Source organism: Amia ocellicauda, chromosome 7 (genome assembly GCF_036373705.1).
Source record: "Amia ocellicauda isolate fAmiCal2 chromosome 7, fAmiCal2.hap1, whole genome shotgun sequence".
NCBI classification, from domain to species: Eukaryota; Metazoa; Chordata; class Actinopteri; order Amiiformes; family Amiidae; genus Amia; species Amia ocellicauda.
Genome location: NC_089856.1, coordinates 9494657 through 9520775, shown reverse-complemented (window position 1 = coordinate 9520775; position 26119 = coordinate 9494657). Strand labels below are relative to the sequence as shown.

At 44.2% G+C, this 26119-nt stretch overlaps 1 protein-coding gene across 1 annotated transcript; it reads left to right on the top strand.

The window, feature by feature from the left end:
• Positions 1-14: 14 nt before the first annotated feature.
• cs (citrate synthase) lies at positions 15-24449 on the top strand. The gene is made up of 11 exons (XM_066708243.1): positions 15-218; positions 12856-12903; positions 13894-14001; positions 15542-15607; positions 16277-16408; positions 17629-17817; positions 18742-18941; positions 20147-20276; positions 20502-20603; positions 20954-21163; positions 21572-24449. The coding sequence occupies exons 1-11, from the start codon at positions 168-170 to the stop codon at positions 21740-21742; spliced, it is 1407 nt and encodes a 468-aa protein (XP_066564340.1). The 5' UTR covers positions 15-167; the 3' UTR covers positions 21743-24449.
• Positions 24450-26119: the final 1670 nt, after the last annotated feature.

The window sequence follows — 26119 nt, the reverse complement described above, 5'->3', positions numbered from 1 at the left end:
CCATTAGCGCGTCAGGGCCCGTCCAATCCGAGCTGCGTCTTCCTTCGGCCGCAAGTCCTTTTTCAACCTTCACTAGTGCGATCGAAACAGGAGGGGCACCTTCAACGAGCTCCGTGGTGCACCGGCAGCTTAATAATTAAAGAAAATCACCATCCCATACAGACACCATGTCCTTCCTGACTGTCAGCAGGCTAGCGCCAAGGCTCCTGAACTCGAAGGTAAGAGACGGGGGAGAAGACCGCACATGGAAACCCTTTTATTCTTTCCCCCTCAGAGTTGTGGGTATTTTTTTTAAAAACACGAATCCGCTCTGGGCATGTCTCAACAATACTTCGTACCACTAGGCCTTGCGTGTAGATACCGGCTTATTCTCTATCCGTAATTCCTCCGTGGGATCCCAGTGACAGATGCTGGGCGAGTTTATTGTCCTGCATGATTGTTCCAGTGAAGCGGCGTCAGGCGTGTTTTAAGGGAGTGGGAATGACGGATGCTGGCGGCGAAGGGCCCGGCGGGATGACAGGAGCGTTACTGCTAGTCTATCCTGACTCCAATTACAGCTTGTTGTGGCCGAAATTACCAGTTTAACCAGAATATATCTTTATCATGCTTAAAAGAATTATAACGTATTTATAAATCGGCGGGAGATTTTTTTTTCAGATTAGCCACAGGAGATATTTTACAGTATTTTTTGGTAATGCTTTTCAATGAAATGTATTTAATCTGTCAAATTCGTTTTCTGTGGTTTTCGTATTTGGGGAAATTCGGTCACTTGACCTCCAACTTCCAAATCATTAGTTTATTCCATCTCCTTCGTCTTTTTGAACTCGATGTGTTTAATCCCTCTTACCCCCATTCCGTCTATAACCTTCACACACAAGCCTACACTTCACAAGGCGTTCATTTTTGCTGGATTCGTGATTTTAATTGACCCCGTATTTCATATGTATCCTCTAAACAAAATTGCCAGTATGTCGTATTTCACTTTTCACTAAGACCACATGCTTGAATAATTTAAAAGTCGTGGTTTCACGTGACAGGGTATTGTAAAACACTCAATCCAGACCATCGGTTAATCGACAAAAGTGCTTTCAGTTTCAGGAGTTAATTCGTACGGGTTTTTTAGCTTGCGTCAGTCGGGCCCGAACCGGCCTCGTCTGTGACAGTTGACCCCGCTTTGTTGTAGTGGAGGTCGGATCAATGGCTCCTTATCTGAAGGGCGGCTTTCCATGTGTTATTTCTGGCAGCTCGTCTCCATGGTGGCGAATCACAGGTCCGCCTGTTTGAATGACTGCCCTTACACATAATGACTCAAATTTCGTCTTTGTAAAAATAATAATCTGAAGCACGACGTATTGAACGATCATTTAACCTTAGAATGGTTAGGATCTCTTTTTAAAGTTAACCTTGATGTGCATGCAAATCTTAGATATACTGTGGTGGTTATTTAAATCATGGGCTGTTGTGACTCTTTTCTAATAAATCAAAGCCTTGTGGTGATTTATACTGACACTCCCAATGTGCCAGAAAACCATTGCATTTTAGAAACGGCAAATTGCCAAAGAGAAGATTTTTATATATGACATGCCTGTTTATGCATGCATTTAAACCTATGCTGAAGCTCTCTCGGTACACGTTTAATATTTGAATGATATTTAGTTATGTCAAGCATAGAAGTCCTGCTGCTATTTGAGTTTATTTGACAGTATGTTACATTTGAGAGACTTGATAGATCACTTGACTGATAACCAGGTTGCCTTGGCTGTTTTATGAATTGATTGCTTTATGTAATGTTTGGCATCATAAGGGATGTAAAATACATTGCCAGTGACCTCTAGTCTGTAAAAATGCAATGATTTGGAGGATAAGCTCACTCTAACATCTAACCCATTGCAATAGTATAGTTCTGCCTAAAAGAACCGTGACTATGAACCTTCAGCAGCTTGTCACAAGGTCAGGTTTCTTTTCCCTGAAGACATGGCCCTCTAACACTGATATGCTCTGTCTGGTTTCATTACAGAAAATTAAGAATTCAGCCAGTAACTTAGACTAATGATCTATGACATTCAATATTGTTTCCACAGGATGCTTTTTTTTAACATAAGTTTCGGGTAGATGGCACTGGATGGATTTGGAAGAAACCCTGTTCTCTCACACTGGCTCTTACTCGTGTATGTAAATGCTTTGGATCAGGTTGGAATGAGTATCCTGGCATAGTTTCTATGCATACTATAACTATGACTAAGAATCCAGGCACGTCTTACACATTCACCCATTGGTTAAGGCAAACAAAAATGCACCTTTAGTAAATGTGACTGGACTGTGGTAATGGCTGTGTTAATGATCTTCCTCTGTGCAGGAGAAATGTAAGCGTTTTAGTGCCAGTCTGACTTCAAGGTGGCTCTTCAATTCTAATCCATTTCAAAATCATATCTCCTCCTTATCGAACTGACCTTCAGCATCAAGATTCATAAAGTAATTAATCTAACACAAAAACATGCTACTTGACTGAATTAGCCTCCCACAGTGCAAAGGAAGGCGAGGTTCAGAGTTATTCACTTCTGTTATAGTGGATTCATTACTCTTTGCGAGCATTCTCATTGTCTACTGCTTAGGTTCGTTATAGCCCCGATTTATAGAGCTGCTGCCTCTGAAATTGTTACATTTCTACAAATCATAACTTGGTCTAACCTGGTTATACACTCACCTAAAGGATTATTAGGAACACCTGTCAAATTTCTCATTAATGCAATTATCTAACCAACCAACCAATCACATGGCAGTTGCTTCAATGCATTTAGGGGTGTGGTCCTGGTCAAGACAATCTCCTGAACTCCAAACTGAATGTCTGAATGGGAAAGAAAGGTGATTTAAGCAATTTTGAGCGTGGCATGGTTGTTGGTGCCAGACGGGCCGGTCTGAGTATTTCACAATCTGCTCAGTTACTGGGATTTTCACGCACAACCATTTCTAGGGTTTACAAAGAATGGTGTGAAAAGGGAAAAACATCCGGTATGCGGCAGTCCTGTGGGCGAAAATGCCTTGTTGATGCTAGAGGTCAGAGGAGAATGGGCCGACTGATTCAAGCTGATAGAAGAGCAACTTTGACTGAAATAACCACTCGTTACAACCGAGGTATGCAGCAAAGCATTTGTGAAGCCACAACACGTACAACCTTGAGGCGGATGGGCTACAACAGCAGAAGACCCCACCGGGTACCACTCATCTCCACTACAAATAGGAAAAAGAGGCTACAATTTGCACAAGCTCACCAAAATTGGACAGTTGAAGACTGGAAAAATGTTGCCTGGTCTGATGAGTCTCGATTTCTGTTGAGACATTCAGATGGTAGAGTCAGAATTTGGCGTAAACAGAATGAGAACATGGATCCATCATGCCTTGTTACCACTGTGCAGGCTGGTGGTGGTGGTGTAATGGTGTGGGGGATGTTTTCTTGGCACACTTTAGGCCCCTTAGTGCCAATTGGGCATCGTTTAAATGCCACGGCCTACCTGAGCATTGTTTCTGACCATGTCCATCCCTTTATGACCACCATGTACCCATCCTCTGATGGCTACTTCCAGCAGGATAATGCACCATGTCACAAAGGTCCAATCATTTCAAATTGGTTTCTTGAACATGACAATGAGTTCGCTGTACTAAACTGGCCCCCACAGTCACCAGATCTCAACCCAATAGAGCATCTTTGGGATGTGGTGGAACGGGAGCTTCGTGCCCTGGATGTGCATCCCACAAATCTCCATCAACTGCAAGATGCTATCCTATCAATATGGGCCAACATTTCTAAAGAATGCTTTCAGCACCTTGTTGAATCAATGCCACGTAGAATTAAGGCAGTTCTGAAGGCGAAAGGGGGTCAAACACAGTATTAGTATGGTGTTCCTAATAATCCTTTAGGTGAGTGTATTGTATCACTTTAGTCTAGTATATTACTGGATCTTCACCCCACCTGCTGCCTTTGATCACAATTTCGTGAAGGATTGAAATACAGGGGTGGGGACGAGGCTCGTCTTGTTAATAGAATATTGGGAAGTCTCTCGTGAGTCACTGTGGTTGCTGAAGCAGGGAAGGAATTTTCCTTTGGATCAACATATTTATTGTGATTATTTTAAAATTAAGGTCACTCCATTTAATTGTGTATGCATCTTAACTTCAGGGGTTCAGTCTCCTTCTTGGGAGGGGCACAACTGTCCTGTTCTCTCTCATTCTCTCAAGCTATAACTAATTGTGTGTGTATATATGTATATTTTTATTTTTTTTGTTTCCTGTAAACACCCTTGTTGAATCCCAGAAGCGAAACTAGGTATTACATTTTTAATTATCTGCAATGCTTTAACTAGTACTGATAATGGCTGCTGATCACAGCTTTAAAGCCAGGTAGACAGGAGAGAAATGCATGTCCCTAGTATAGAGTGGCACGGGTCTCTAGGGATCGGAGAAGTGATGGTGGAGGTGGATTTATTGAGCTCTGTCCTGGGAGATGAGACCTCTCCACCGGTTTCTCCTACTTGTAGGCAGTCGGTTCTTGTCCACCAGCATTTTATTCCCCTTTGAATTCCCTCTGCAATGAGTTGCATGATGGGCTGATGTTTTCTTGTGATCTGTGTGGAGAAGCCCAGACAGGAATGGTTATTGCTGAGAGAAGGCTATGAATTAATGTCTGTAGGAACATTATGTATCTGTGCTGCCAGTCATTGTTCAGGAGCTCTTGTGCAAATTAGACTTGGTTACCTGAGAATCCCTTCAAATGAACTCATTGTACTTTTTTTTTTTTTTTTTGACCTTGTAGAATGGAAAAGTACAGTTCTGTCATGGTGCAGTGTACACAATGCCCATATGGGGCAGCTCTGTGCTTACACCACATCTACTGCTACGTGGGCTGCATATTTGGAGCATACTGCACACACTTTGCCCCTTTACTCCTGTATGCGGGCTTGGCTTTAAAATAACATAATGCAAAGCACATTATAGTTTTTGTTTATGTAATTTGCAGTTTATATTAGTGGTCATTTGTACATTTGTGCTTTAAAGTAAGCTTCAGAAAAATGTATGCAGAACAAACTGGTAATACAGTAACATTGGAGTAAGGTGTGTGATTAAGACTGATTGGTTGCATATGGGAAATCTGAATAGAGCAGTACAGAATAGCAATCTGTTCCAAATTATACTTAACTGGCATGCACAGATACCCTACAGTTTCCCAAAACTTAATTCAGTGTATACAGTTGAAAATCTATACACATTCAGATCAATTAATGTTTATAAAGAAAACAGACGTGTTAAGAATTAGTTTTCTGAAAGCGCTTTGTGTAAACGTACTGATTGGGAGGGTGCTTTTCCTTATTCGTCCTTGAGATTAGTCTTTCTTACCTTTTCAGTATTCCAGGGACAGAAACATTTATTTTCTTCAGTATGTTATCTAACTTTCCATTTGGTCAAAAGATTTTCATGATCTTCCGTTTTGACTTATGGTGTGACCATGCTCGTCTGGTTTACTCACACTAGACTAGTGGTCCTCTTTACCAATTGCCAATATTATTATTATTATTACCAATTCTGCAGAAGAGCCTGCGAGTCCTATTCCATATTCTTCGGTTTTGTTGCTTGAAAAGCCCTTGAGCAGGTGGAGATTGGAGATGGCAGTTCTGTCTGTTCCATCTGTAGAGACTCAAACCCTAACTGGTTTAGCCACTCCACACTTACCAGTGTGCTAATATGGCACCTGCTGTCCACACTTCAACAGCCTCTCCAAAAGCAGCTGTTACAAAGGTAGCACTGGTTGCAGAGGGGGGGGGTTCTCTGTCTTGTGCAAGTTCATGATTGGACAGGCAAACTTCCCCTCTCGCTCTCTCCCTCTCACTTTGAAAAGCTAATTTCAATGCAAACTGAGTGTCTGCCGAAGCCTGCTCTGTGATGACCTTGTTCGACTGCATAGATCGCTCCAGAGAAAGCTTGTCAAGGTGTTACGAGTTGCCCAATGATCCTGCATAGTATGAAAGTGTCTTATAGTGTGTGGGTTTGGAGTGTTGAAAGCCTCCTGCACAGCCTGATGGGAATCCTGAGCTGATTGTGTGTAAGCGTGCATGTGTGGGTTGGGACAATACTTACGGAAACCCCATTCTCTTCCTAATACCTTGCTACTGCTTCGTTCCAATGGTAATTGATTTTTAAATGTCGTATTTGCCTTTCCAAAGTCATCGATTAAACCAGATCATCAGTAACTTGCCTGTGTTGAATGTGCCCCCAGGAGTTTTCAGTGAGTGTTCTGCATTCGTATCCATTACAGATCGGAAATACACGAGCAGCGGGAGTGTTAGAAAGCCACTCTGTCTGGAGTCTGACTGTGGGGTTTCTGCAGACTGTCCTCTAGGTCTAGCCCCCTATGTGCATCCTAGGTGTTTAGTGACCGCCTTGGCCAGCTGGAGAGTTACTCCCTGGACAGCATCCAGACTCTTTTGTGGATATAAACGCATCTGCTGGTTTTGCAGAACACTAGTCCGCCTGCTGCTCTTCCATAATCAGTCACAAATTAATCTTCCTGTTGAAGGGGAGGGGATGCGGAAGGTTATTCATTATCTGTACACAGGATCTAGGATTTGTCTCTGGATTACATCTGCATGGAAAAAACGAGGTTGATGGCAGGAGTGCACTGCCCTATTAGGGGATGGGCATCGCAGATTTCAAATGGGCAACCTGGCCTGCTCGGACAAGATGCATACTGATCGCCTTTTTGAGCAGGCTGCCCCACTCGCCTTTGTTTGAGTTCTCTGCAGAGAGCACACCGTGCTAGCTGTGGCTTTGGACTGGAGTTCCTGTAGGGAATTGATGAATAGTGATTTCTTCTGCATGTTTAATTGGAGTCTGTACCGATTTGTATCATAAGCACTACATAGCAATCCTTTAGTATATTGCAGGGGTAGTCAATTATTTTTTGTCTGGGTCCAAATTTCTTGGTCAAGGTCCAGACTCCAGAGGGGAGGAGGGAAATCACACCTCCAAATGCCCCTTTCCAACACACAATTCTGTGAATTAGTAATATACCATGTTGCTCATATTTAGTACACTCCTTTCATATAGTACAAAAATAAAACATTTAAATAAATGATAAAAGAATAATAGATTCTTGTGGGCATATAGATTTAATAACTTTCAAGTATTTCGCATGTTACTAGATTCAAGTTTTTACCACTTCCCTTTTTCACTGTCCACTGTTCAAAATTAATGTTGCAAAATGAGGGCAAAGAAGATTTTGAAAATTGAAGACCTGAAATGAGCAATTTGGAGTCATTTCGAAGTTGAAAAACTTGGCTCAAAATCTCCCTGAAATCCATGAAGTCGGGCAGATTTGGACTCAAACATATCTTTGCTTCACAAACTCATATCACCAGCATAAAATCGCATATCAACCAAGATTATACATGCAAACTAAACGCGGTTTCTGGTGCTTGTCAATTATGGAGATCTATTTCGGTGGAGCTCTGTAATTGTAACGGGTGAGGATGCAGTTTTCTATTTGTGCACCTGCTAGAAATATGCGTCTTCATTGGATATAAGTGGTTTCCACCACTGATGTAGAAGTTTCTAGGTGTCCACACATCAAACTATCTGCAGTTCAGCTGTTTTATTAATATAAATCAGGAAAACAAACCTCCTATATAGGACATCCCATATTTGTATGTAACATCCTATTGTCTAATAACCAGGAAGGGCTGCTACTAGGTTCCACACAATAACAAGCACCGAGTACAACAAACCTCCATAACAATTAAAAAATTAAATAAATATATAAACAATCATGATAATAAGTTAATTTAAATTATTCTCGCAGTCCATTCAAAAGTGTCTGGCAGTCCAGATTTGGCCCGCGTTCTGCCTATTGACTACCCCTGGTATATTGATAGCAGTGTCTGTTATTTATATTATGTTTTTGGCCCTTTTACCCAGCAGGCCATCGCTACTGGTCATGTCAATTTAGTCATGCAGATTAGGGCAGAACTGTGATCCTCCTTGGAAAACTAGGATTGCACTATAGCAGTAAAGCCTGTTTAAAATGCTGTACTGCATCACCTCTCCAGTAGGTAAACTGCTGATTTAAAGGCTTTCCTTTCTTAGAATACTAAGAGAGCTCTGGTTGCTTTGAACTGTCGGTTCTGACCCCAGCTGCTTCTGTATCATCTGTCTAACACAGTGCTGGGCATTGTATGGCATCACCTTCTCTGTTACTCAAAACTAGCAACTGAACTCACCTGCAGGAACTAAATGCTTTGTCTGAGAAAGGTGCACTTTAGTGAAATGAATGCTGTCCTTGCTCAGGGCTGTAGTCACCCTGGTTAGTCATTGTTCTAGTTTTTTTGTTTGTTGATGTATCGCAACCCCACTCTCTTCACATGAGCAGCGGAGATATCACATTACTCAAATGCATGCACTACAAGAAAGAAATCTACTTCATCAAGATTGCACTGGTTTTATTTCTAAGAAACGGACATGGTTAAACCAGATTGATCCCAGCTCTGTGGACAGGTGGAGAGGATGGAAGGAATATACAATAATGAAGAGTAGACCCAACTTTTCAATCCTCAATCATAAACTCTAATATCGGTGCCCTTACTTGTTCTGATCAATAGTATTCATGGTGGTATGATGGTGCTTTATCCACAGCATATTTCTATATTCTTCCAATTGAAAACAACGCATTTCTAAACTACAGTGTGGGGTTTGGATTGTTATTCAGGAAGGTCCGAGTTCTGTCGTGTTACGGTTTGATCAATTCCAGCATCAGGGCCTGGATATTTGAATGTTCCCTTATGAGAAGCTTTCAAAACCTAAACTAAACCGGTGGATAGCTTTCACACTTTATTGCTACAGGTTACATAGGAATGCATGCTGTGATAATCTCCTTTGTACCTAGGCTTTACAATAAGGTATGCTTGTTCGGCTCATAGGCAGCCACACCAGTTCAAACTTTGTGGTGTTAAGAGGAATTTCTGTCTTTCTTCTTCTCCCCTCCTCAGGTGCAAATCTGATATTGCACAATGTGTAGAAGTCGTGGGCAGTTTTTGAAATCTAACTACTGGTTTTCTTTAGATCGCTCGGGTATAGCTACAGGTTATTGATTTGTTTCTGTGAGGGCTGTCTGGGTGGTGTGCTCTTACTCCAACCATCCATTCACAGCCAGCGTAACACTTTCCCTCAGAGTTATGCAAGCCTTTTCCAATAAAGTCTCCAATTAAGGGCATATTTTGATTTGTAATATAGTAATCGCATAGAATTAAATCAACATGGAAGGAAACCACTTGATGTAGGTGGAACTGTAGTTTGAGGATGCAGACAAAAAGTGCTTCTGCTTTTTTTTTTTTTTTTTTTTTTTTTTTTTTTTTCAGAAAACTGAAGTTAAACATTTCCTGTTATTAGCAAGTTTAGTGAACATGTTTTATAGCAGCAAACTTCAGAAGACCAGACCGAGCCTGCTGTTTTACAGTCTCCACCTGGGCCATCCTACGTGATCCAGATTGTCCTTAGTTTAAAAAAAACAATCACCCCCCTTATTATGAATTCTAAAATGTATCTAAAAAGAGCAATGCAGTTGACTTAGGGATAACTTTTCCATTGCCACTAGTGTGAGGCCCCCTCCCACTGTTTCTGCTTGAGTAATTGGCTTCTGACTCATCCTGCTCGGTATGCAGAGGCGTGTGCGACTTGTCAATCCTGCAGGCAAATGCTACACAGCACTTCTGTAGGCCAACAGGCATCATCTTCAGTATGACAGTGAGTCACCCAGCCCCAGCCCCGTTGGACGCTGTGACGCGCAGCAGCACTGCAGATGCGGCTAGGGATGCGACACATTGATGGATCTCCTCTTTATCAAGCGGTGTAGGTGTACTTGACATTCACAGTGCAGGAAATGCTCCATTCCTGTCACTTCCTTAGCCATAAAACACAAACTGGGAGTTCTTTTTTTAATTATTATTAATCCTGTACTTGATCTATGCAACTCCCCAATAGTGCAGTTCCCAAGCCTTCAAGCCCTTAACAGCATCATGCACCACCCACCCAGCCTGACTGATCCTCTATCCCATTCAGATCTAGCTACAGTCTTATCTTGCGACTGATGCATCCATCCCTGTGGCAAACCCTGCAGTGGTTATTCTGGTTTTGGTGCTTTTCATCCACTTCTTGTCATCAACTTCCTTCTTCCCCGTTATAAAACACTTCTCTCTTACCAGAGAGACCCGAGTTACCACATGTATCGTCTAGCCGTTAGATCCCTTTACCTTACGGGCATGTGGTTATGATGTAAGTGCACACCAGGGACAGGGTGTTTGGACTGTATTGCTTGTGCTGTTCCATCCATAATATGGGTCCATACAGCTCTTAAACCCTAAAATGGATGAACCTGCTATGCATGGGTAGATTTCTATTCCCTGTCAGTTGCACTGCACATACATTCCTTGCCTGGTATGTCCTCTGGAATCAAGATTTCCCCCACCCCCTCACTTGGTGTAGTGTTTATAGTTATGTGAGGGGGGCAATATTAAACTAGCTCTGCCAAGCCAGGTTTAAAAATAACCATAGTTTGTTGGTCTCAAGTGGTTCTTGCACTGATGCCGAATGTCTCTGCTTGATGTGCTTGCCAGTGCTTGCCCTAGAGTCTGTTGTAGCTTTTATCTGTGACTCTTGTCTCTCTTCCACCTCCCCCCCCCCCCATCTATGATGACCAAAGAAAGAGGTCCCCTAGCATCCTTTCTGATGTAGCCTGCTCCCCTGAAACCTGTAAGCAACCCCAGTTGGAGTTTTTGACGTTCAAGCACCCAACTGTGGGAAATGGAGAAACATTTAATATATGAGCAGATGGACCTCATTTCCCCACAGAGCAGGATTTTAAATGCCCAATTAAAGCCCAAACAGCTTTTCACATGATGTAGAAGTCGCGATGTGGTTTACCAAGAAACAAATTAAAAACTAGTTCTGTACCCACAGTCTGTACAGAATGAGCAGACAAAAATTCTAACAAGAAGCCTGGAAAGAAGAGGGACAGGTGCACTGGCTGTATTCAAAACTGCATGCTAACACTACTACATACCAACATTTCTAAATTACTGACATGTTGGTATGCAGTACGTGTAGTATGCAGTTTCGAATACAGCCAGTGTCTTCGGTGCGCCGCTGCCCTCCTCGCCACCTGCCGAGATGCAGCCACGCAAAAAAAAGTTTGTTTCTAACTAATTTATTTAATTTTGCTTAAATTATTAATGAATTATGTTCGTCACCTTGGATACATAGTAGTAATAATAATAGTATTATTAAATGCATACATACCAATTGTTTTCAATGTCCCATCACAATTTTTCAACAGACATTCAACTTGTGAGTGTATATATACACCGATCAGCCATAACATTATGACCACTGACCGGTGAAGTGAATAACACTGATAATCTTGTTATCATGGCACCTGTCAGTGGGTGGGATATATTAGGCAGCAAGTGAACATTTTGTCCTCAAAGTTGATATGTTAGAAGCAGGAAAAATGGGCAGCGTAAGGATCTGAGCGACTTTGACAAGGGCCAGATTGTGATGGCTAGAAGACTGGGTCAGAGCATCTCCAAAACTGCAGCTCTTGTGGGCTGTTCCCGGTCTGCAGTGGTCAGTATCTATCAAAAGTGGTCCAAGGAAGGAAAAGCGGTGAACCGGCGACAGGGTCATGGGTGGCCAAGGCTCATTGATGGGGAGCGAAGACTGGCCCGTGTGGTCCGGTCCAACAGACGAGCTACTGTAGCTCAAATTGCTGAAAAAGTGAATACTGGTTCTGATAGAAAGGTGTCAGAACACACAGTGCGTCGCAGTTTGTTGCGTATGGGGCTGCGTAGCTGCAGACCAGTCAGGGTGCCCATGTTTACCCCTGTCCACTGCTGAAAGCGCCTACAATGGGCACGTGAGTATCAGAACTGGACCACGGAGCAATGGAAGAAGGTGGCCTGGTCTGATGAATCATGAGTTCAAGGTGTTGACTTGGCCTCCAAATTCCCCAGATCTCAATCCAATCGAGCATCTGTGGGATGTGCTGGGCAAACAAGTCCGATCCATCCTCGCAACTTACAGGTCTTAAAGGATCTGCTGCTAATGTCTTGGTGCCAGATACCACAGCACACGACCTACACGATATTAGGCAGGTGGTCATAATCTTATGGCTGGTGTGTGTGTGTGTGTGTGTATGTATGTATGTGTATATATATATATATATATATATATATATATATATATATATATATATATATATATATATATATTATATATATATACATACACACACACACACACACAGGCATATGTTCTTTAAACTGACCTTCCTTAAACTAATGTTTGAGTGCCTGATTTCCATTTTTTTTTTTTGCCCTGCATTCTGTAATTCTGTCCTTGTTTTCTGCAATGCTAATTTCATATAGCTCTAGTCATGCCAACTGGTACAGAGCAGTAGCCACAGCTGTCATACACTGGAGGTATCGGTAAGATTTTACCTGGGCTGCCTATACCTGCTCCTTGGGCAACCCAAGTGTCTCCTGCTTTACCATCCAACTGAAGTTTTAAAGGACCTGATTGAACCTAAAACCTTTCCTTCACTAGACCTTGTATAAATCACTTGCATTACGTTTGACTTGACCTGTACAGTTTCACAATGTAAGTGACTCACAGCTACTTTTTATGCAAGAGCTAAAAGCAGTTAAAAAGCCACCATAGTTGAAATAAAATCTCTTATTTAAGCCCTTGAACTTTCAACTTCCTTCTTTGTGGCCAATACGTGCTCAGCACTTCATCACCCTTTTCCTTCTTGTCTTTTAGAATGCAGCTTGCATCCTGGTTGCGGCTAGAAACGCGAGTTCATCGACGGTAAGTGAAACCAATACCCACCTCCCTCCCTTTTGCTGTCCATCTTGGACTGAAGCAGAATTTCAATGAGGTCCCTCCCTCTGACTGCAATCATCGGTTCTTGCATACTCAACCCATCTAAAGAGCTAGGGACAACATTTGATCATTAAATTTGGGATCTCCGACTAATCCAAGAGAACACTCTTTACAGATGCATACGGCACAAGAGTCGCTGATCTTTAGGTGATTTTCCACTTGGCAGTAATTGCATGCAATCAATAATGAGCTTATTTTTGTTGCCGCTCCTAATCTTCTATTTATTGCTGACTCTTGATCAGTATGTCATTTTTTTAGGATTATTTTTTTACCAAGATAAAAAGTAGTCGCATCAGAAGTTAACTGAAAACAATGGATTTTTTCAGACTTTTCGGATGTTTCGGTGACTCTGGTCTTGTTTGCAAGGCCCTTTGATGCACAGTTTGACACTATCATATCATTCCAGACTTGTACTCCATGTAGGCTGCCCAGCACTTATTGGTGAATCCATTTCAGGTTTGACAGGTTGCTGGCTTTTGTGTAAAGTGTTCTGAAGCAGCATAGACTGAACTGCTATTGAATGGTTCTTGAAATGTTGCCATCTCCTTTTGGTACCAAAAGTTACTGAGAGTTCAGAAAACAAGAACAGAATGGAATTTTTAATTTTTGGCTGGGGGAGCTCTTAAGTTTAAAAGCTGGATGAATGGATTTATATGTATTTCACATTGAAGGGTGATCTCCGAAGCTGGTCCTGGTGAGCCACCAGTCAGGCAATGGCAAAGTGTCAATTTGATTAAACAAACTTTTGCTTCATTTGTCATTAAGATCTTGCTTGCCTTGGAACAAACAAACTTCAGGTCTGCATGACCAGAGATGGAGACCCCTACCATGGAAAAATCTTCACCAGGGTCCATTGGCTTTACCTGGTCTTTTGTGGTTACTGTAGGTGACAGTGACATGCTTTTTGTCCCACAGAACCTGAAGGATGTCCTATCGGATCTCATCCCCCAAGAACAGAGTCGCATCAAGTCCTTCAAGCAGCAGTATGGCAAAACCACTATCGGCCAGGTCACAGTGGACATGGTGAGTGACAACCAAACTACTCCGCAGCAGAGTGCCGCTGTTGGCACAGGAGTGCTGTGCTGTTGAGGCAAGGGGATCAGTCATCCTCACAGTGTTGGTTGGCTGCTGCTGCCTCACAGTGCGATATTAGAGGGTGTTTGAGGAGGCTCGTGCAGACAGAGATGTAAGCCTAGTTCACACACTGGGTGTGGTTAATATTAGACTGATTTCCTGCTTGTTCAGGGGCCCTTCTTAGCCCTTCCAACACTGCAAGGTGACTGTACTTTAGAGTTTGTACACTGAGGGGCGATCACTGTTATAGCTGAGTCACTGAAACCTGTTGCACACACATGCCAGGCACCCTGACACACACGCACGCACGCACACACACATACGCACGCACGCATGCACGCACGTAAAGCATACATCGTCTAATCTCCTCACAGCAGGACACAGTTGATCATTAACCCATCCTGGCTGTTTGCATCCCAATGAGATCATGAGGACGATAGAGAGATGCAGACAGCAAGGATGCAGAGTGTAACAGAGTCGGATGGAGAGGGACAACTGTAGAGTGTTGTCCCTCCTATCTGACTCTTCAGTTTCTCAAGCAGAGAGGTCTTATAGGTCCCTTTAGATGCCTCCTGCCTACAGGACTGTGTGTTGTGAGTTTCTGAGAGCAGCTTGCAGTCTAAACACTGATGCAGCGCAGAGAAACCAGCTGCTCATCCACACCAGAGCCACAGAGCGCTCTCATTCGAGTGTCATGGAGAATGGACGCTTTAACACTGCAGTGCTGACGATCTCTGCTCAGGTGCCCGATGGCTTGCAGGACAGCCTCGTTAAGACTTTAGTACAGCTCTTGTTAGGAGATTCTGTGAAATGCTATTATGCATACTAAGTAAGAATACCAAAAGAAAGGTATAAAACCACTCTGCCTGGTGCTGTTGAAGTACCATATGTGTGAGAATGGACACAAGACCAGGCATACAACTGAGCAGGCACAAACCGCTCTGCACATGGTAGCTTGGTACAGAGTTTAGTGTTGGCAGCAGATGTGGGGTCTGTTTTTTTGCTCATGTTCAGTGTGTTGTCTGTGCGTAGTTGTTGAATATTTTACTTGGCATGTGGCAGCATGTTCTCATCACAAACATTTTAGAGACCAGTTGTCTTGCAGAATAAAACCTGGTCTATTTTTAGCCCCTATTTTGTGCAACGAAGCGCACACCTTGAGAGGCAGTAGCAGAGAGTAGAATATTAAATCAAGCTATTGCTTTGCCAATTAAACATGAAGGAGCAGGGGTTTAATTCACAGAGGATCTGATGAGTGCCTGCTTTACTCATGGTTTGCTCAAGCAGAATAGTTCTATACAACTCCAGTTCCGTCATTAGATTGAGTGATGGATACAACAAACACAATGTCTTGGACAGGAATATAGATACTGTTTAGAGTAAATAAAGTAAGTAAAATAAAATAGAGCAGAGAGAGGGCCGAAGATGGAGTTTATGATCGGCTCAGTAAGGAGAATGTATTGATATCCTGTTCTGTGTTCTCCTGTAGGTATACGGAGGTATGCGAGGAATGAAGGGGCTGGTGTATGAGACCTCTGTACTGGACCCCGATGAGGTGAGTGCCCCCCCACAGCCACGGCAGAAGTCATTCACTCTGGTTAAGTCCACAATCAACTTTTGATCTTGTTAAGAGCTCAGCTGGAATGGACACCAGAAGATGCTGGCCTTTCGAGAAGTCTGTTTCTGCTTCTGCTCCAGACTCTTACCCTTGTTAATTTACCAATTGATCTGAAGGTTTAGTACTAGGTACCCTCCAAGGCTTAATGCTTTTGAAAAGTGTCTCCACTTAAACAGCGGCTACTTGTTTTTATTTTTGTTTTGCTTCATTCCCCTTAAAATTATTATAGTCTTTATAGTGTATAATTTAACTGGAATGGGGAAGACAAGTGTACTGTAGCTTGTGAACTAAAATCCACACTTAATTTCTATGCCTAATCTTTCCCCGAATGTCTGCAGTGAATATAGAGGTTTAATGCTCAAGCTCACACAGGGTTTACCCAACAACAGTACGTGTGTGAAAAATCTAACGTGAGTGTACATTAAATAGGGCTGCACACAAGGCAGTGTGGGTCCTTATCTCCCAGCCGTCCTGCTGACAGTCACGGGACTGTCTGAGGTCATTGGCACAGTGTGCGGTTCCCATATGGCCTGCAGACTACAATTTCACTGCACCCACTGACCTACTACAATAGAGCCATAGATGTCTGTACTATTCTCTCCCTAGGGAATCCGTTTCCGTGGCTACAGCATCCCAGAATGCCAGCAATTGCTTCCCAAAGCTCCAGGTGGTGAGGAGCCATTGCCAGAGGGGCTGTTCTGGCTGCTTGTCACTGGACAGGTGCCCACACAGGAGCAGGTAAGAGACTTCACCTTTAACATCACCTCCATGGTGGTTGACCATACCCAGGTTACGGCACAGTGTCCAGTGGGTCGGGTACGCACTCTCGCTACCGTGCAGACCACAGTACAGACTACTGGACAGCAGCCCTTTACAACTCTTTCACAACTGGACATTGAGGGTGTGGTAGGGGTCATGTGAGAGACACTCAAGATGGTTTTACACATGGGCTCTTGTGCAATCTTGACTGTGTGACATCTGTTTCAAGAAGAAAAATGCGATCTTGCATCTTAAATTCCCCCCTGCCTCTATCTCAATAGCGACACTAGCATGTGTGAAAAGGACTTGATGGGGAAAGTTTTTAAAGCCACTATCCAGGTTTAAACTTTTACTTGCACTGGACTTATTTAGCTTTGTCTCAGGACTGAAACGCAAGGCTGTCTGGAGATAAGGTCTAATCTGAGCACCCAGGAAGGCACCATAAATCTCGTTAGCCAGATTAAGCATGAACCCGGCTCACCTGGGGAAGGTAACAGTGTTTTGCGTGCTCAATTACCCACTGTGCTCCGAAACCTGTAGGTAATTGGGCACAATACTGACCTGTCCTGCTGCTCAAAACCTAGGCCTATATAATTATGCGAAGAGACCAGTCTTAACAGTGAGAGACCAGTGGTGGGGACAGTTCTGTTTTGTCTCTTTGATAGTGGTAAACAATGCACATTATGCTACACTTACAAAGAAAAAAAGAATTCATTGTGAGTACTTAAATTCAGCACATTATGCAGAGAAGGTGTGGGATGCTTTTAAAGCAATTAAAAGGGGAAATGCAAATTATGCTCATGAGTGCTTTTTAAATTGTCAGGGGCTACTTTGTTTAGCCTTTCTTTCCATGGGTATATTTTAAAAAGGAACATTGTGCTAAATTTGAATAATGCCAACATTCGGCAAATCTGTACAGATTGTTACAAATCTGTTCAGACTTTGTTTTGAAGCATGATTAATGAAACTGCAAAGCACTTGGAATGTTACCCCTTAATTTTCTCCATTGTTTAAAATGTAGGTACATAGCCAAATTAAATCTATACATGTTGAAAGAAAACGATTCATCTTTCAAAAAGATCATGCCAAAATGCCAGTGCCAATTACCTTTTTTTTTTTTTTTTTTTAAACATTAACACTCACTTCTAATTGAGTTTCATGTGTCAATGCTGTTCCCATTCCCTGTTTCTCCTGCGCAGGTCAGCTGGGTGTCTAAAGAATGGGCCAAGAGAGCCGCACTGCCCTCCCACGTGGTCACCATGCTGGACAACTTCCCCACCAACCTGCACCCCATGTCCCAGTTCAGCGCCGCCATCACCGCCCTCAACAGCGAGAGCTCCTTCGCCCGGGCCTACTCCGAGGGTGTTAACAAGGCCAAGTACTGGGAGGTGAGGCCAGAGTGTGGCATCTCTCCCTGCTAGCTGCAGTGCCAGCCAATCTGAAGGGCCAGAGCAGGGGTGTCAGACTCCACCCTTGGAGGGCTGTAGTGTTCTTCCTGTTTCCTTTCGAACAGCAGCCGTGTCACTCAATACATTTATTCTCACTATTTTGGATTCTAGTTAACTAGAATCCAGTTAACTTTCACAGCTGGCAAATACGTTTATTTGTATTGTATCTCACAAAAAATCCTAACTTGTGCTGCCCGGACACAACAGAAAGGTGCTGTGAGAGTTTAAACGCTTTGCGCTGGGCTTGCATCATACTGGCCTAGAATCAAAGTTAAAGGTGAAGCTGGCTGTCAGGAATCCTCTGCAATACAGTTCCCATTTAGTCCCACATACAATCAGCCTGTAGCCTTGACTCAGCTGGGATAAGGGGGCCATTACTGCTTATCTCTGCCATACAGACAACACAAAGCCACATGGAGACTTGGCTGACCCGATAAGGCACAGTCATGGCTGTGACAGGAATCTGACTTCTGACCTGATGAGATGGAATCCTTTTCGCTCTGATTTTACTAGGAAGCAGTGGGTGTCCAAAAGAAATGCAGATTGCAGATTTCCTGGCATGATGATTCAGTCCGGGGAGGAGGGGAGGAGATTGTGGCAGTGACCTTGGTTGAGTTTGCTGCCAGCAGTTGCCAAATCAATGGGAATCTTGACACAACACACACTCCTGCCACCCTGCAGTGATCTGGAACAGAAACAGGGTAGCTCTGCTTTGGATGGGTTTAAATTGCTTCGCACTTGTCATTGCAGGCAGATGCATTCGAATATGTGAATGTGGTCTCGTGGCCCTGCACTCTGCATGTCTGGGGTAATCTGACGTGTTTTAGCCCCAACTCACTCCCACCCTCTCTCCCCGTCTCCCAGTTCGTCTATGAGGATTCGATGGATCTGATCGCCAAGCTGCCCTGTGTGGCGGCCAAGATCTACCGCAACCTGTACCGTGAGGGCAGCAGCATCGGCGCCATAGACTCCGGCCTCGACTGGTCCCACAACTTCACCAACATGCTGGGCTACAGCGAGGCGCAGTTCACCGAGCTCATGCGGCTCTACCTCACCATCCACAGGTCAGCACAGCATCGTGCATTACTCAGCAGGGTGGGATTTGCCAGGGAACTAAGAGGGTTAATCATTGGGGTTGAGGCTCCCTCATTTCACCAGTGTGGTGCAGGATCAGTTCCTGTCTGCTTGTCTTCTAATGCTCTCCAAAGATGTGGCGACTGCAAAGGTACATCAGTGTCTCTCACGGAAACGTCTCATTTCTTCTCACTGGGACACAAGAGCACAGCCAGACTCCTGACTGACAGTAATGGCCCTTTATTTTAAGCAGCTACCCTCAGTTACTTAGATAATCATGTAATTAAGCATTGCAAATTGTTAGAAGATGGAACCAATCTGTGTAATGAGATAATGGGGCTATATACTGGACAGAATTGACTTGATGGTAATGTTCCCTAAACTCTCTTCGTAAGGGGTAGTTTGGAAGGGGAGATTCCAAAATATGTATAGTACTGATTTATGGATTCAGGGATGCCAGCTGCTAGAAATGCCATCTAATGAAAGACTGCAGTGGAACAGAGGGGCCAGTTTCTCGTAGACCCTTTTGAACACGTGCTAAATCTAACATGCTTTCTAGTGCTGTGCACAAGGTTGCTTATTAAATCATTCCCTGCCCAACTGCTGTAGAACACTGAGCCCCAGCAAGATGGCCGCCAACATCCTCATAGTCTGACCCGCAATAGGGATCTGCTGTCTTCCTGTGCTGTCTGTCATATGGATCAGCCTTGCTCCCTACTCTTTATGGCCCTGATCGGGACACCCTGAAATCAGAGGGGCTGCGTCTCTCCCTGCCTGTCAGTGTCATTTCACGCCACTCTTCCTGACCTGATGTGAATATTCGTGAGATTACTGCCCCCTAGTGGAGAGAGAAGGTGCCAGGTGAAAAGGCACAAAGTATGGAAGATTAATACATTTGTTATGTACATGGATCAGTCCAAATTAATGCAGGCAGGAAACTGATCATTAACTGAACTCCCTTGCCATTTGATTTTAATGTGGGCCATTCATAAATTCCATGAAGCTTATGCATAAGAGCTATAGTCTTACAGAGCAGAAGTCTTTGTGAGGTAACAAGTGTGAAATGCCCTGAATCAGGTCATAGCTGATGGGCAGCAGCTGGCAGATTTGTCAAAATAAATCCTTTTCAAATTTGTTAATCCTCATTTTCTCCACTGTCTAACCGCGCTGTCCTGTGCGTCTTCTCTCTGACCAGTGACCACGAAGGGGGCAACGTGAGTGCCCACACTAGCCACCTGGTGGGCAGCGCCCTGTCGGACCCCTACCTCTCCTTCAGCGCCGCCATGAACGGGCTGGCAGGGCCTCTCCATGGACTTGCCAACCAGGTCAGTGTTGGGGAGCCAGCTACACCGGCTACATTTGCATACACATTGGCTCCTCATTTTAATATGGCAGGCCCCTGTATTACCTGAAGTGTTTATATATATATATATATATATATATATATAAAATCCTTACATGTCTAATGAGCAAAAACACTGAGCAGACACTAATGTGTCTGTAGGGTGTGTAGTTGTGCTGACACTGCACTTCCCCTCTGTGTCCTGCAGGAGGTGCTGGTGTGGCTGACCCAGCTGCAGAAGGAGCTGGGCGGTGAGGTGTCGGATGAGAAGATGAGAGACTACATCTGGAACACCCTCAAATCTGGCCGGGTGAGAGTGCTGGGGGGGTTGACGCACTTGGGATGGGGGGCCTGTACTGCGCCTGCCGCCTAGAGTCACCATCCTGAGACTGACACAGGGACGGGCTCAGACACCTTAGGGACACTAACCAAATCGCCAAGTGCTTCAGAGCTCTGTTTGAACGATACAAAGGAGTCTCTCGGGGTTCAGGGCTGGAGATCCCAGATTCAGAGGGAACCATTGGATGATTATTGGTAGACTTAAATAGAATTTACTTTCTGGATATGCAGTACACACTTTCCCCCCAGATACATGCAGTCCAGATCTAGTCTAGTGCTTGAATACTTGCATCTACTTGATTGCTGTGCTCCCTCTCCCAGGTGGTCCCAGGATACGGCCACGCGGTGCTGAGGAAGACGGACCCGCGGTACACCTGCCAGCGCGAGTTTGCTCTGAAGCACCTGCCCAGCGACCCCATGTTCAAGCTGGTGGCCCAGCTGTACAAGATCGTGCCCAACGTGCTGCTGGAGCAGGGCAAGGCCAAGAACCCCTGGCCCAACGTTGACGCCCACAGTGGGGTGCTGCTGCAGGTCAGTGCGGGAGACTTGTACTTTTGAGGAGGTGGGATAGGAGAAGGACCGCCTACCTTTCCACTGAGATGAGGTGGATCATATTTGATCTTTGAATACATCAGTTGGAGTCCCATGAAAATTCAGGCTTACGATTTATAAAAACAAAAAACCTTTCACTCTGCTTAACCACTACCACAATTTATACTATACAATTTTTTTTTTGTCTTTGCAGCTTACCTTTAATCTCAATGTTATTCTACAGGACAGATGTAAAAATAGCTCACTGTAATAGGGCTTCACAAAACCCCCCCCATGTTTATCTGAATTATTTTTAATTTCTCCAGAGGGATGTGTCGAAGATAGTGTCCATTCTACCTTTCTACTGCTTCCTCTCACTCTCTCTCTCTCTCTCTCTCCCCGCTGCAGTACTACGGGATGACGGAGATGAACTACTACACGGTGCTGTTCGGAGTGTCCCGCGCGCTGGGCGTCCTGTCCCAGCTGATCTGGAGCCGCGCCCTGGGCTTCCCCCTGGAGAGGCCCAAGAGCATGAGCACTGACGGGCTGATGGCACTGGTGGGTGCCAAGTCCGGGTAAAGCAGGCCGGCCAGAGGAAGAGGCACCCCCCTGTTGAAAACCTAAAGAGACAGTACACTTTTAAAACCAATCCAAGTTTAACAAGAAGGGCCTTCCGTTTAAACCGCTATAGGCGTAACCAAACTATCCCCGTCTCTTTTTTTCTTTGTTTTTTTTTCTTTCCCATTTGTTTTCAGAAGGAATTGGGGGAGGGGGGGTTCCTGTTCACGCACGTTACGTGCACACGCCCCCCACACAAGTTTGTCTCTCACACCGTATTCTAGATTCCCCCACAATACTGACTTCATAGTGTAGTGTTATTATTATTAGTTGATCTAGTACATTTGACCCCAGCGCTGTCCCCAGTAAGCTTTGCACTCTTAGTCTGGATCCAGTGAACTTGAACATTGGAGACAGAACTAGGCAGCTCACTCTGACATCTCTTGCGCTCGATGTCCGCGGTCTCGGCAACGCACTCCGCTCCGCTGCACTCAAAATATTTATTTCCACCCACCCGGCAGCAGCCCCACCAGGCCCGCGCTGGAGTGGGATGCGTTGGAAGATATCGAGATCACTAGCATTGTTTTTTTTTTTTTTTTTTTTTATTTTATGCTCCGTTCCATCAACAATATGGCTGATGCTTCATCTCTCGCCCCTACCCAAGTCCTGGGCAGCTTTCTGAGGAAACGGATTGGGGCAAAATTACTAACATCTAGGCCTACTTTTTTTAACACTAGGAAAAGTGTAGGTTCCTTCTAGTTTCTAGGCCTGTTTAGAGGAGAGAGAGAAAAAATATATATATAAAAACCCCCTCCTTTCACCTTTTAGAACCACGATGCTTTGGTAAATACTACTGAGTAAGCAAGAACCTTCTGAGAGGCACGCAGAAGAGGTGATTTTATCCATCCTTCCCTCTCTCTGGGCTTCTCGGACCGTTCTTTGCCGAAGACATGATTGTCTGTGATCCTTGCCAAAGCTCAGGGGGTCGAGGCAAGACTGTGCCCCTTGTCTTGTCTGCTGTTACTCCTCTTCCTCCGAAATCTTCAAAGCGGGGTGGTGGGGGTAGGGAGCCCAAAGACCCCAGGATGCACACATTCCCCTGGTAACCTTGTTTGCAGCTGCCCTGGGTTACAACCCTCATGGACTAGCTGCAGCCAAGTGTTGTAGTGGAGTGGCAGGGTGAATCCCAACAGCCTCCAACACCACCATAAAACACTCCAGATAAATCGTGGTACTGAAAGGTCCTCCTAGCATTACAATGACCCTGGCCCACCACGTAGGTCTGATAAGAGGGTACTGCCCCTTTAAGTTGTTCGCCTTCGAAAACACTGCTGACTAGCTTCTCTCTCCATCCCTCCCCCTCCCCTGCCACCCTACCCCCACACATGCCAGCGTTGCCCTACACTCACCTCATCGGAATAACCTGACAGACATTTTTAAGAAGTGTCCATCCGTGTTCTCGCACAACCTCGCTTGAGACAAGGGAGTGGAGAAAATGACAAAAAAGAAAAAAAAAAAACGTATGTTAAGCTTAGTATCTTCACTGTCCTGGCGAGAGGGGGTGGACATGTTGGACTCATGAGGGAGGGGGTAAGGGGTCATGCATGTTTTTCTCGTTTAGTTTTGTTCTCCTTTTTGTTTGCATTGTGAGCAATCTTAAAACTTTTCCAGTTACTTGCAGGGAGTTTTATTTTATTTTTAATGCTGTATAGTTCTGAATTTTGTTTTCCTTATTTAAAAAACTTGAGTACTTGTGAACATATCAGAGCTCTTCAAAGAAGCACTTGGCTGACATTAGTTCCCTTAATTCGTAGCTGTAGGTGAACCTGTTTGAGTTAGGAGTATTTTTCACTTGTAAGATCTGATGACCAGTTAGTGGTCCGGAATTCATGTCTGTACCATTTGTTCTCTTTAGTCCTATTGGCTAGTTAGTGGAATTGTTTTATAAATATTTCTGTTGTCAGAGTTAACCATTGTGGAAAGATCTAACTGACTTTAAAGATAGGCATGTAACTTTGATGGAAATCCCATTGTTTTGCTAGCACCTGGGTCTTTTCCCTCTCAGCTCATATCTTATTGATTTTTTTTCTTGTAAAAATACAGGTTAATCGGTAAACTAGTGGCTCGTGACACCGAACCTGTGTTCTTCAGACATTGGAAAGGAATTGACACCAAACTGACATTTTAGATTCAAAGATCTATATCATACCTTCTTGTACATATGCTGTAACTTATTCAAAATCCCCTTTTAAGGGGATGTTTTGCTTTAATTAGTGCTTTCTGTGGTTCAGCTAGCCCGATATGACCCGACCTGGCCTCTGTTACGGCCGTTGCTCTGCGTTAAGGTTGCTCACAATCCAAGGAGAGAAGTCCAGTGCGGTTTTGACTTTCTGTGACAGATACACTCCTTTCTTTCTGCACTAAAGGGCTTGTCTCCCTCCTCTTGTTTTTAGATTGTCCCCTCTTACACCTCCCTTTCTTTGAGTGGTTTAGCAAAGGCTGCCTGGAGTGCTGCTCTCTCTGTCTGTGTGTGTGAGTGATTCTGTATGCGTGTGTTGATCCTGTAACTGGCACACCTCAGGTTATTCTGAAGAAGACTATTAATAGGAGACGGGGAGAAGAGAAAATAAGTTGGACACTGTGGGGGAGGGAGGCAAAAAGAAAAAGAAAAAAAAAAAAGGAAAATTTAAAAATTTAAAATAAAACTATCAATGTTTTTATTAAATGATTGGTTTCTCTACTTTGTGTTCATTTGAGACCTCATCAATGGAGGTGGGGATCTGTGCTCATCTTGATGTTTGGCGGATTCTGATTTGGTCTTCCTCTTGCCTTCCAAGTGACCGGGAGAAGTTCAGTCACCTGCCTTCTAACACCTCCGTCCATCTGTGTAAATTGTGCCATTACTGTAAATGTTGGTGGCATTTATTGATCTGTGTGGCCGATGTCTCTCTCCACTGGAGCTGCATGCTGTGAAAAGGTGGCCACCTTTTGACCACGTGTATCGGACGACACGTGCCTTGTTCGGTCCCTCCTGCCATGTTGTGGAAGTTGTAGTGTTGAACAAAGTTTAATTATGACTGATTCCCAATGAAGCTGCAAAATGAGCCAGTTAAATAAAGATGGAAACGCTGCTTGTGGAGGCAGTGTTCAGTGTTGCAGCGCCTTATGACATTTATGGGTCTCGGTTTGAAGATTAATCCACATGGTTAAATAATGGAACAAGTGTTGGTCAAACACCCTGAAGCAGACCTGCCCCCCACACCAGCACAGGGACATCTCGGCAAACTAAAAATAGACAAAGTACAACCCCTCAAACCATAAGCGTCTCCTCTTCTATTTATACCTGGGGAGGAATGTTCCCTCCTGGGCCCGTGTCCTGTGTGAGCTTGTGTCATGTGACCCTCTGGTGGCAGGTTCTCCCTTCATCGTGTTGCCAGCCCCGATGTCATGTTGGGCTGTGGCAGTCTATCTTGCTATAGACCTGGCTTTAAAAATACTGCCGATTCCCCAAGCCACTTCAGAGATTTGTTATCCTGGGTCGCTGAGAGTTGGAGAGCCCACCCTCGGGAGGGGTATGAGAGATTAAAAGTGGCAGCCACAAATTGAAAATCACTTTTCAAATTAAATAGTGTAGTGCCTATGGGGTTTATTTTCTTTAATTAGATTCTTACATTTCAGCAAAAATAAATAAATATATACTTTATAGTAAGGGAGTGATTTGAAAGCAAAAGGGAACTGACTTGAGTTTATTTGCACTCCTTTGAAAGGTACTGTCGGAGCTACCGGCTGACTGAAAGCCATCGTCCACCATCTTGATCTCACACCCGGCTGTGACCGGACAGGATGGTGAGCAGGGGTTTAACGGGTTGGTCAATCCCAGGAAGGCTGGTCCAATTAAACAGTGCACTGGACTCAGCTGGCACATTTCCTGGGTGATAGACTTCTGGGTGCCTGCAGTGTAGAGGAGGAAGCTTTGGAGAGGGAAAGTAGGAGAGACAGGGCTTCAGTTTTGTGTTCATCAGTCCTGCAGAGAGGGTTGCTGTAGAAGACTGGAGCTAAACCGAGAGGAGTGCAGGTAAGATGCATCTTCAGCACCGTATCCTTGTTTCAGCCCAGTACTGTAGCGAGAGCTTATACATTGTGTCTAGAGGGAGCTGTTGCTCTGTACTAAAACGGCCACACTGTGCACATTGATAGGGATGTGATTCAGAAATGGCCCTTTCCCACACTAACACAATTTATCCCACCCCCCAATGCTTCTAAATCAAACCCTTCATTTATGCCGTAGTATGCATTTTTCCCTCTGGACTGTTTTCTATCCCATCATGCCATTCCATATTCTGCCAAAAAGAAAGCATAGTGTTCCAAGGTCTTCTGCGAGTTAAAACTAGAGATTTG

Bases quoted from the DNA above. Each gene is read 5' to 3' on its own strand.
- cs (XM_066708243.1), top strand. From the start codon at position 168: ATGTCCTTCCTGACTGTCAGCAGGCTAGCGCCAAGGCTCCTGAACTCG. The intron at 219-12,855 runs GTAAGAGACGGG...CTTGTCTTTTAG, and splicing joins CAAGGCTCCTGAACTCGAAG to AATGCAGCTTGCATCCTGGT. The intron at 21,164-21,571 runs GTCAGTGCGGGA...TCCCCGCTGCAG, and splicing joins ACAGTGGGGTGCTGCTGCAG to TACTACGGGATGACGGAGAT.